The 13336-nt window shown below is 32.0% G+C and overlaps 1 protein-coding gene across 7 annotated transcripts in view; it reads right to left on the bottom strand.

The window, feature by feature from the left end:
• The window catches only part of FOXP2 (forkhead box P2), a 277840-nt gene that overhangs the window by 152896 nt on the left and 111608 nt on the right, over positions 1-13336 (bottom strand). For 6 of the 7 annotated variants that reach the window (XM_023228233.3, XM_023228235.3, XM_023228236.3 and 3 more), the window contains exon 3: positions 8485-8574. In XM_023228233.3, the coding sequence (XP_023084001.2) occupies positions 8485-8574 (90 nt within the window). Of the gene's footprint in view, positions 1-4839; positions 4898-8484; positions 8575-13336 lie in introns of all 7 variants that reach the window. The other variant, XM_023228239.3, reaches the window with a different exon arrangement.

Genomic DNA, 13336 nt, shown 5'->3' with positions numbered 1-13336 from the left:
TTTATTAGCATTTATCAAGTGCCTTTGGGTAAAGGAACTTAGTGACCAAACATAATTTAACTTAAAATCATGTTAGATTTTTGTAATGAGCTTATATGATTTTCGTATTAAGATACAGTGACTTAAATATTTTGAAAGAACAGGCCAGGTATGGTGGCTCATGCCTATAATCCCAGCACTTTTGGAGGCTGAGACAGGCAGTTCACTTAAGGTCAGGAGTTGGAGGCCAGCATGGCCAACATGGTGAAACCCCGTGTCTACTAAATATACAAAAATTAGCTGGGCGTGGTGGTGCACGCCTGTAATCCCAGCTATTCGGGAGGCTGAGGCAGGAGAATCTCTTGAACCTGGGAGGCAGATGTTGCAGTGAGAGATCTTGCCACTGCACTCCAATCTGGGTGACAGAGTGAGATTCTGTCTCAAAAACAAACAAACAAACATTTATTTCACATTTGTTTCATTTTTCCAAATGCTGTTCTTCCAAATTCAGCATTACTAAAATGATCAGCACAATCTTTGATGTTCTTAGAAGAACGGACCATTTAATGTAACTATCCCAAGCAATTCTAGTTTAAATATTCATTTTGTAATAGTTTTCTGAAAAAGCAGACCAAAAGATTAAGGAACAATGAAACCACTTTGATGCAATTTTAAAAAAAGCCACTATAAATGTCATAACAGGAGATTTCTAGCACTAAAAAGAAAAGGAAAAAGCCTTAGGGTTCCAGGTTCTTCTAAGTTCTTCTAAGTAGCTGAGATACTAAAGAGGAGACATGCTTTCCTATTGAAACTCCAACTTAATAGCACAAACTATTCTTGGTGTAAGACAAGAATTAAATATTAGATACTGAATGGTCACAGTTTTATTTTGTTAGTAAAATGATATGTTAGAATATCTTTTAGGTTCATGATAGAATTAGATAGTTCCAGATAGTTAAAGTTTCTATTTTCTTATGGGACCAAAGAGACAGCAATAAAGTAAAATAGACAAGATTACATGGTGAGAGAAGAAAATAAAATGGTAAAGGAGAAAAGAAAGCAGTAGAAAAGGTGAAGGTAGCAGAAACATTTTAAGAAAACTGATAGAAATGTGGAAGGCGGGTTGATAGAAATACATAAATAGAATCCACAGAGGAAACACAAATAATCTTAAATGTAAGTAAATTTCAAAATAATTTTACTTTTTGTCTTTAATCATGTACTGACACTGTTCTTCACTTTGTCATTCAATTTAGCTTGTATAACACTTCCAAACATCTTAAGATAAAATTCGCAGCCTAAGTCTTAAATCCTATAGAGAGCTCCCATAACAATATTAATGTTCTATTTCTTTCTTGCTCTCACTTTAGTTAAGGTAGAGAAGTCAAGGGAATATATACTTAAAATCCTAATGGATTACAGGAAGAAGCAAATGTAGCAAGATAGCTAAGAAAAGAGAAAATTAGCAAGGTAGCTAAGAAAACAGAAAATTTGGCCTCCTAGAAAGCAAAGTTCTTCCATATTTAATTTATGGAAGTTCACTATTATATATGCAACATACATTTTCTTACACTGCAATCTGAGAAGCAAAAGTACATTTATTAATTCCCTATTTTCTATTTATCATCCATGTTAAAGTATGATTTTTCTCCATTCATTGTTGATCACATTAGTACTGCAGATCCTGAGTTACTGATGAATGATGAAGAATGAGGGGGATTTAAAATGATCTGTGTTGCAATCAACTATATGTGTTAATGCAAAAATGTTCTCCTTCCTGTGGACATTGCTTGATGTGGCTGACAAGCCTTAACTTTTATAAACTCCCCTTTTTCTTGACCTTCCTTAATAAATCCAATGCTAATTTGATTGCTCTAGTCCCCTCTTGTCTCTTCTGCTTTTTCTTCTTGCTCTAAAAAAATATGAATGTTACTGAGTTCCTCTTTTCAAATTACCTTTTTCAGAAATCTCCTCTACTCCCATGGATTCACCTATCACTTCTGTGTTGCTCCCCAAATATTTCTCTTTAGTCTTGACCCCTCTGTCAAGCTCTCTTTCAAGTTTGCTAAAAGCTAGCTATTTCTACTTTCTTGTCTTGCCATCTCCTCAAACTCAACATGTCTAAAGCTTAGGTCAACATCATGCCTACCCAAATAGTTTTTAAAGGATTATCCTTATTCCAGGTTTCTCAGAATTCCCTTCCCTGAAAATATCCTCCAAATGTACCGTTGCTACCTTCACAGACCACTACTTTGATAATTTCACTTCCTCATCAAAAAACTTTAATAGCCTCTTCTACCCAATCCATAAAATACTGCCTTCTTAGCTTGACATTTTAAGCTCTATACAATCAGCGATGTGTATTTCTAGCCCCCCAGCCATTCATTATTCCATTAGTATGATATCTCTAGGCTGATCAAAACAAACTACTTACCCTTGCCTAAGCAGATCTCAGAATTTCCTGTGACTACATCTTTGATGACATCTTTAAAAAAATTCTCCATCAAAAATTCATTTATCTACCAAATTCCTTTTCTTTAAGTCCATCATACACGCTAACTTCTCTACAAAGTCTTCTCTGATCACTTGTAGCCTGAATTGGTACTTTTCTTTTTTAAATGCTTATTGTTCTTTCTGTTTTTCCCATTTCTACAGCACATGCACTGTGGCCAATAATGTATTTATTTGTGCAGAACTCTGAATATCTCCTCAACTAGCCATAAGTCCCTGAGGATATTACACATGATAAATAATCACTCAATTTATATCTAATGAATGAATTTTTTTTTCCTCCTCCAACTCTCCTCCTCTGCTCCACTCAGCACAATCTCTTCCTTATTCATTGTTTCAATAAGTTTATTTAGTGAGCTTTATTACTCACCAAGCACTGTGCTAGGCACTAGAGAAGAGTAGAGAATTCATGATTCCTGCTGTCATATAGCTTACAGTTTAATAGAGAAGATAAACTTTAAAATACAAGTTTATGTGTGGAGAATGTGAAGTATATATGTGGTCGGAGCCTATTGCAGGGGAAAACACTCTAGTATTCCTTAAAACACACAGTTACAACAAGGGTATACTTCAAATCATTGAAATAGCTGGGAATAGTAAAAAATTACAGCCAAATGCTATGATATAAAATATATAGCATAACCTTGAATTAAATACCAATTTCCTGGAGGCTAGTATAATGGCAATTATTTATTAACTCCTTATCCAAGGATTTATGCTAAGTACTTCACATAATATACTTTTTGGTCTTCACAGCAATCTTGAAAGTTTGGGTATCCTTATTCCTATTTTAGGGATGAGAAAACAGGCTCCAAAGAGATCAAGTTATTCTATCCAAAGCCCTATTAATGGCAAAGGCAGGCTTCCGATCTAAAACACGTCGTTCTTTCTTCTGTATGCCAAGAGTATATCATACGGTAAGTTTTCCACACAAGCATGCTCAGTAGTAATGAGCTCAATGTCCCAGACCCTCCTCCACAGGGTGTCAGCCTTGAGCAGCTGGTCATGGATAGAAACACCATCATAGTTTAACAAAAATTGTATTCTATAACAGTCTTTTAAATTTGCCTATTTCATGCTGCCTTTTAAGAAATGTTCTTCACTGGAATGGGAAAATAAGAGCCACACAAGACACAGTCTGTTCTTGTAAACAATATTTGAATTAAATACGTTTATTATGATCAAGAAATAATGTATTAGACCTCCTGCTCATTTTTCAATACACAGAAAATATAAATAGTAAAGAATATCTTTAAAAACTTATTTCTAAATTTCTGGCATCACAATAGATTGCTCTATTTAAACCTATATCTCAATTTTCTGGCAATGCTGCTTTTATTTGGAACAAAATGTGGTTTAGCTTCTCTCCATTTCTTTTACATTATATTTAAAAGTAATTTTGAAAAAGAAATATTCAATTTCATTCTTTATAGCTACATAAATAAAATTTTATAATTTCCTAAAAGACATTCTGTAATGCCTGATTCCATATCCCATATAAGTTAGTATTTTCCTCCAGAATATTTTACAAATTATAAAGTTTTATACCTTATTCTTGATTTTTTACACAGAATATGAAATTTCAGTATTGCTAATTAGTTTACTATAGAATTTCTGGTTTTGTCAGCTTTTGTTATTTTTAACAATTTGGAATGAAATAGTAAAGTAAAAATAATGTTAAATTGCATTATATCAAAACATATTCCAATGTAGATGATTAAATACATTGGTTAAATAATTTTTATGTAGCTTATATTTCTCATAAATGCAATTTATAACATTTCAAGGCATTAAACAAAACAACGCTTTCTCAGATATACAGAATTATATTTGCACAATGGTTTTCATACATATGGGATTTAATTCTTTGTTTCCAAGGCACTATTTCTGGATGTGGCATGTTAATAAACAAATGCTTTGTAACAAAAACCAGGCCAAAAAAACATAACCCTTACTTCATAAGGCAATATCCAACAAGATACACTCAATCCTGAAAAATTAAGATACCTTTCACTTACTTCAAAATGAAAACAAAATAAATATTTAACCATGGAATTTAAGACCTTGTTCATCAGTTAGCCCAATGTCTTTATTTCAAAGATGTTCAGCAACTTCCTCAAACTTATGTAACTATTTGTGGCAGAGTCAGAATAAGTCCCCCAAGTTTAATTCTCTTTTGCTTTTTACTATTCCATTCTTGAACTTCTTAAGACAGAATTATAAAAATTTTAGAATTCAATTACCTATTAGAAAGGAGAACTTTATATTATATATTAACCTACAATGAAGGAAGTGATTACAATGCTAAAAACTAATATTCATCTAAGATAGCAAAGCAATGGCATTTACCTTAAATTTACGTCTCTGCTCTGCACAGCTGTTGAAGAACCACAAGTCTGTCTCATGGCTGTAAATGTAACAAGAACAATAATGCGACCAATTTTCATATCTAAACTAAATTAAGTAGATTTGTCATAGGCTAGAAAATTGAAAATGTATTTTACAATTTTTTTTTTTAAATTTACAGATTATGGAAGTGTGCATGTGTGTATGTGCATGTGGGCATTTGTGTGTGTGTGTGGTGTGGTGTGTTAACTCAGTCTTTCTAAACTGAAAATTAGTTTCATGAAATTGAAAGGATTAAATATTATTCTTTTTGGCTAACTTTCCTCATTGTGGATCACTATGAATATATCAATTCTAGGAAGTGCTAGGGTAGATTTAAATAAATAAAACAAATTAAAGTGAGAAGCTGTCTTTGACTGTTATTATTAGGATATGTTTTCTGGGATACACAGTAAGAATGTAAAGCAGAAACATCTGGTAATGCTTAAGTTAATATTGGCTCCCATTTGCATTACAATCTTTATATATTATTCATCAATATGCCATTAATCAATGTACTTGCTGATTGCACCCATTCAATTGGTGTTTCATGTCATGAGTAGATTATGTAAACATGTTTCAAATACATATATTCAGATATCTATACATGAAAGTGAAATCACTACTACAATTGGCACTCAAGCTTGTCAGATGTGATGTTTTCTTCTTTCCATTTTGCATTAGACATGCTAATATCTATGCCATCTGTAGCACAAAATCCTGAACAAATGTAAATGAAAAAATAATAGTAGATAAATACTAGTCTACTAAAAATAGACTCTGTACCATGTCACACTTCAAATCTGGCCACCACTTCTTAACACAGAAAAGAAATTCAGGTGAATGTTAACAAGCAACTGAATATTGTTCTTGTGACTTGAGCCATCAAAACAGGTTTTTAAATCTGTATTTTCTTTCAAACTTTATAAAGTAGTTCTCTATTAAAATTATACTTTAAAATAAAAAATACAAAGTATCTCTTTTGGGTCTACTAAAGATGTTATGCCTGTCATATTAAGAGCCATCATAATCAATTAATACCAAATACCTTGCCTTGTACATACAGATTTTGAAACATCTTCAATTATCCTTTTGAAATGTAAAGATAATACACTAACTATTATGAAAGTTTGGTTAAACACTTAGTTAAGTAGAAAAAGATCTAAGTTTTGAGAGAATCATATAAGAGAACTTTTAAAATGTTAATTTCATATTAAATTACTGAAAATTTTAACAAAAAAAGTACCCTTTTTTAAAACATTAGTGGCAAATAGTGCAACTCATGATATTTGAAGATACAAGGATAAGCATTACCTAATATTCCTGTTTAACAACAGATGTGTAAGCTAGTATCAGATGCTCTTAAGCTTGTTTTAGATTTTTAATACAATCCCAGCATGTCTCTAGTTGCTAAGCTTATCAAGTCCTATGAAATACTAAATATGAAGGCTCACATTATATTCATTGCAGTGTATATTTTGGTGAATAAGTCTCAATCAATATTTCTAAATTCTCATTCATAAAACGCAATTTCTCATTCGTATGATATTTTGGCATGACATCTCATTAAAATTACAAAATAATACTGAAATGCTAGTTTTATGGTCTAAACAATGGAGATAAATTCAGATTAATATGCATCACAAAATGAAAAACAAGTGACACACTGAAAGTCTTTGTAGTCATGGTCAGCAACTGCAATTGTCAAAAGGTATTTATAAGAGTTTTAATCATTCTTTTATGCTAAAATAACAAAATTGGAGACTTCTGCTCAAAATTTTACTTATGCATTGATAAACAGACAACAATTTCTTATTTTAGAGCCATTAATATTCCCACATTCTATTGTGGGTATTTTGTAAGGAAAAGTATGGATATTTTAGTCCAAGTATCAAATCTTGCCTTTCAATGCAACAACAACAAAAAAATAGAAAAACTAAAGCCCAGCCATTCTTTCCAGAGATACCCTGGTAACCAGCAATATAGAAACTTCTACTGGACTTAGCTTTGGAGAGGAAGAAGCAACTGCGAATTCCTCAATTTTGTCAAGAAATATGATGAAATAGAATTAGGAAAATGTATAGTGTTTTTTAGACACTCAAAACAGTAACTTCATTCCTATCTTTTGCTTATGTTGCCAGCATCTAATTCTCCTTTTCTATTCCAACAAGAAAGCAAAATTCCCACTCTGAAGCCATAGTGAGGATAAACATTTCATTTGCTATCTTCTGTGACTTCTATGTAAATTTTTCTCTGTCATGTAAATGCATGAAGAGACTCTCATGGAATCAGATAACTCCATGGAAATACTACACCTACGCTCCCATTATAAATTGGGGAAGAATATGATGGTGAGGAAAGTGACACAGAATTATTCATTAGTTAAAACAAAGGAATGTGAAATTGCTTTTAAAAGAGAAAAAAATTGAAAAGAATCTTAAACTCAGGCTGATTAAATAAAACTTTCATTTCCAGTCATGGCAGACATCTGCTCTCTGTTGAAACATCCCTTATCCCCAAGTCCCTCTTCTTCTCATCCACCCTCCACAAATGACTTTGTTCCCAGGAAAATCTATTCTCATCTCAAATTTGTTTAGGGACCATACATTTTATCCAGTTTTTAGGTAATAACTAATTTTTGGATTGTATAAATCAGTAGCTTATACTTCTCTCTTATACAAACTAAGCTTCAGAAGGCCATCATGTAAGACTTAGTTACTAACATCTGTAAGTACACCTGAAAATAAAAACAGACAGCTGGGCCATAAAAAAAATTTTTTGTTGTTAAAATAAAGCCATAAGAGATGCTAAAAAAAACTAAATTTGCCTTATTAGAAATGTATGTAACACATGATTCAGGAAAAAGCATTACTTATCTTTCAACAGAGCTGGTGAACACTTTGAGAGATGTTGTATGGAACTCCAGAATTTACCTTACAAACAGTCAAAATATATACCTTAGAAATATTTCCCACCCAAGAAAATGTCCCACATATTTTGGTTAAGAAGACTACATAAAACAAGGATTATATTATGTAACAAAAGTTACTTTAAAAGACATACATACTATCAGTTTCACAGGACAAACATAGTGAGTAAGGACAACAAACTCCAGAATGTGTTTTTATAACTGTAGCAACAGCAATAACTCCTTGGCAAACTCAAACAGTTTTTTTGGCAATCCTCGAGGTTTTCTGCATTTGTCACTTGGATACAACTGCGGAAGGGTTGTCTAAGACTTCTTTGTTTCCTTCCACACCATTTTACTATGACTTTGCTTTTAAGAAAAAATTTTACATTTCAACCTATGTATGCATAAAAAATCCCACAAGGGGGTTTTATGCAAAATTCTTTAAGCCTATATACACCAAATATGGTTCCTATGTATTTTTTGCAAGGAGTTACCTTGTAAACTTTTAAAATGTATGCCAACAGAATATTACTTTTTTTCTCTTTTAAGAAGATAAAATGAATTCTCTTTATGGATTAAAATTACCTATGTATGCAAATGTAATAATTTCCTGTATATATACAACTGGGTCTGCACATCTGTTATCATTATGAACATCTTTTAAAATAAGACCCTAAGGACAGGAGTGCTTTACTAACCTGCAGTGGTCTCTGTTTATCACTGCTCTTAGGAGATTTCAATCCACTTGTTTGCTGCTGTAAAAGAAGTTGTCTTGCTGCCTGGAGAGCCTAGAAGTAAAAATGAAACCATATCTAAATATTTTGTTGAAAGTTAAATTATCAATTATCTCTTGGTTAACAGTAAAAGGATTCAATGTACAAGAACTCCCATATTCCTTTCTAGAGAGAATCATTGTTGTTTACCTTCTAATACGAAAAAAAACCTGCCAAACACACATATATAACTTTACTCAGAATCACAGAGAAACATGCAATCCTGCAGGAAATAAAGTTAATTTGTTTAAAGTGCTTAAAGAGGATAAGAATCATAAACTGCATCAATAAACTCATTTCCACAAGGAACTTGTCTTTGAGTGTTCAACTAAAATGCCCACTCCCTTTTAAATTATCATTCAATTTGCATTTTCATATTACAATTTTGAGGCAAAAGCAGTAGACTTCAAGTGTTACCGGAAGCTGTAATTAAATTTGACAAATCAACATCAGATTATCTTGAAAGTGAATTAATAAGGATTTTCACTAAAGATTAAAAACACTTTTTTTGTACTTACAATTCAAGGGGAAACCTCTCCTTTGACAAAATAAAGTGCAGTTTTAATGCCAAATAAAATTGAGTGGTTTTCATTTGCATTCTTAGCAAAATCAGAGAACAAAGAAATTACCACTCAACCAATCAGGCTTGTTTCTATGTGTGACAGAATACCAATCAAAATAGAAGATGTTTTCGTTTATTTTTATGTTTTCTTTCCCACTTAGGAAAATAAAACTTAACATAAGAAATTAATGTAAGCATTTCATTTAGTGGAGAAGGAATAGTTCAGTAAATGTGCTATATAAACTTAACATGTAAAAGCTAGTGCCACTGACCAAAAATGCACAGTATATTCTTCTAAAGGTAGGAGTATAAACTAATTAACAAAAACTTTTAAGAGTCTCTTAAAAAATTCATTTTCTCTCTCAACAACTGAGTTCAATGAACACTAATGATGAAATTTTTCAAGACATAAAACTAACCTGCATCATTGGCCTACTATGTTATTTACTGCTTTTGAATACAAGATACGTTTTTCACAATGAGAAAACATTATTAGATTAACATTCTTCTATAAAAATCAAGAATTTCAGCTGATAAAAAGTACAATTTTGACTGTAATCAATGATCTGGTTTTTAAGAGAGTTTCTAGTATCCATGACAACAGTTGCTTTGACAAGATGTGCATATGGCATTACACTGCCAGCTGGTGTGAACAATGTTTGAACTACTGCATTGAGATGCTGAGCAAACAGAAAAAGTTGCCACGTCTTAACCCTCAGGGAAGGCAGTCATCCCCTGATCAATTATGAAAAGACAGAGAGGGCTGCTACAGTCTGGCTCCAAGCAAGTTTTCTGAAAGGCAGGGCAGACATAGAAACCAAAGTAAACAAACTGAATGCATTAGCACCATCTCCTAACAACATTGATTTGTCTTCCCATAGCAGGATCTGGCATAGTTTGTAAAGCACACTTTTTACATTTGGAGACACACTCACTCACGATAATCATCTTTGTTGTTGTTTTTTAACTTTTCAAGTCATTACAAATTAACCTAAACATTTCTAAGGATGGCACATTCCAGTGAACTCAGGGAATTTATTATAGAGTTCAGTTTGAGAAAACAAAAAAAAATTCATAATTACTTTATTATCATAAGACTATTTGAAACTTTTTGTTCAACATTCTAAATAATATATCCTTCCTATTTAAATTATAACTTATAAAGTGACTACAAATGATATTTTTCCAAATGGAAATTACAATAGGTGTCCTAGGCTGTGTCTCTGAAATTCTCAAAATAAAAATGCATTCAACTATTTTTCCAGTTGATGCCTAATTGTTTTCATGTAGTTTTTTTCTTTTTGAGTTGATGAGTTTATTTTGTATACCTATTACCTTAATTTATATTAAATTATGTAGTTATCTATTATTCCTAAAAAAATTTTGAACACTGTTCAGGATCTTAGAATCATGAATGACAAGGACTAAAAGCAATCTTAAAAATCATCTAATCTGACCTTCTCATTCTGGCAAATAAGAAAAATGAAACCTAGAATAGTCAGTTGCTTTGTTCAAGATCACAGAGCAATATATGAATGTTGTTTTCAAGGTCTCCTGGCTTCCAGGCCTGAGTGTATTCCAGTGTGCCATATTGTTTCTGTTCTGTCAAAGGAATCATTAGTAGGCAATGAGTAAGATTCTAGTAAAGGAGAATATATGACATTATAATGAACTAATCTTCACCAGTAAAGAGAACATATTCATTTTTCAGACTTTACATGGGAAACAACAATATAATCTTTTTGTTTTGAATCTGTAAATGAATAGAACAACTATCACAGAATGTATGTTGTTTTTATGGCTACTGCCCCCATCATCCCTAACTTGGATTTCATTATATATTGATACTTCCCTGATGCTTGATGGAACTCTAAACTTTTGTAACATCCTAATTATCTGATCAATTATTACTATAGAACTGCACAATTCTAGAGCTGGACAAGGCCTTAGAAACTGCCTAGCCTACCTTTCTCAAACAAGTAACTGAAGAATCAATACTAGAATAACTTGATTGAAGTCACAAAGCAGTAGCAGATCCTGGTCAAAAACTCTAGCTTTTCTCTCCCAAGCTTGGGAGCCCATCCATTTTACCACCCTGCGTTATATTCATTCAACAAAACCCATGTAATCAATGGAATATGTCAATGTTACGTAATGTCTGTAGACAAACACTAGAAAATTAAATATTTTACAAGTTTTGCTCATCAAAGTATCACTAGTAAACAGCATACACCTACACTGTTAGGAAAGGAGTGATAATAGTAATGAAATATCACAGGATAGCTGGCTAAAAAAATGCTTCTACTTTTAAAGTATTTTGGTTTTCATACGCATTTATAGTTCTCTCCAAAATAGCTGAGGATCATCTTTTAATACAAACTCTTAGGAAAAATAACTTCTTTCCTATTTCAACATTCTCTTGGTAGAGTAGAGATTGCTATAGTAAGCATAAGAGATGGAAGAACAAAAAACAATTCCAGGAGATCAGGAATGATTTAAAACTCATAAGCAGAAAGCTCTGGTAGTTTGCATTCTGACTGCATGCATCATATGACATTTTTATTTCCAGTATTCGGGATAACACTTTAAGACTGAATTTCAATAAACAATTGCTCAGAGACATTTAGTTCATCTTTGCAATTAATTATTATAGCTACTCAAAAAATGAAAGATTATTAGATAAAACACTTCCATCAATATAAAGTGTTAGGTGTCAAATGACACAAAATATTAATTTAAAAATCACTTGCCACTTCTCTCAATACAAACAAAAGATTAAATCCAGGGCCATTCATAAAGTTCTCTGAGCCATCTAGTCATTTAGATGGTCACCATCCCCCACAAAAATTAATTTAGAACAAAAATAAAAGTTGTTTACAAAATTTCGTTTCATAATGATTGAGTCTGTTTCCAATGTATCAGAAACAAGAAAGAGATTTCGAAGCCAGCCAAACCATATCTAGTTTCCAAAAACACATTTGTTTTTAATTAGGGGTGCACATTACTTAATGAAGTTATCCTATTTTAGGAAACCTAAAGAAAATTAAGATAAGACATCTTAAAATTTGAAATCAGGTTAAATTAAAAAATTTGAAAAAAAGAAATAATCTGTATAAGACACTAAAGGTAAACATTTTGTTAGACTGCAGAGATGTGGGACTGCACATATTTCATAATTTAGTGCATTGTTCTCTAAAATACTTACTGAAAACATCATTCCTAACTCATATTGTGCAATTTTAACTAAATTTTTGTACGAAAAGGAAAGTTCAAGCATACTTCTTCACTAGTAGTAATTTTATGCTAGTTATGAACCTCATAGAATAATTCTAATGAGTAGGTCATGGTGATAAATAACTAAGGATAAAAATGCTTTGTAACCTGTCAGATAAATACTTTTTTCCACTGAAGAACACTGAAAACTTCCACCAAATATAAAATTATTTGAGAATAGCTTAGAAATACCCAGTAAAACAAAAAAATGTTGAGTATGTTATGGCTCATAAATAACTTCTTTTTTTTTCAAAGTAAATATATGTATATTTGGGGAAAAAACAGACATCAGTCATATCTCTCCCCATAAAAATAGGAATGCTTAACCTATCAGCCTGTTGCATTTGAGACATTAAAATGAAAAATGACATCTACGCCCATTAATATCTTCAATGTATAAACAGCACAGCGTGACACATTCTTGAGAGCTGAAGGCTACAAAATCTCTCTGAAACATAAATAACAAAGCACTCAGAAGCATATTTGATGTTGATATTCATCTCTGAGAAAAACACTGTTGCCTAGGCTTCTTATGAAAATAGATGCAGCCCAAATGGATCTCCTGTAATTGGTTTCAGATAGCGAGGTCAGAAGAAATATGATACAAGAAACGATTATGTGGAACAGGCGAAACAAGAATGTTTACACAGTCACTCCCTAGTTATACTGACAAGGGGTGTATACTTTGCAGATAACCAGAACCAAAAAAAAATTGCCAGCAGGATATCCAGATTTTTGCTCCTCCTATTCATATAGTTTAACCTTTAACACATTATGTCTTCAACATGTTACTTTGAATGGAAAACATAAAAATAAGTTTTCAAACAGAGTTTAATTTTCTAATTATTTTCCCAAGTGTGGCTGATAAAAAGTATATTCAGATCCTTCCAGAAAGGATATAAATTCATATTCTGTTTGGCCTTTTTTCATATTATGCTCCCA

The sequence above is a fragment of the Piliocolobus tephrosceles genome, chromosome 8, assembly GCF_002776525.5.
Source record: "Piliocolobus tephrosceles isolate RC106 chromosome 8, ASM277652v3, whole genome shotgun sequence".
Lineage (NCBI taxonomy): Eukaryota > Metazoa > Chordata > Mammalia > Primates > Cercopithecidae > Piliocolobus > Piliocolobus tephrosceles.
This window is presented reverse-complemented; position numbering and strand designations above follow the sequence as displayed.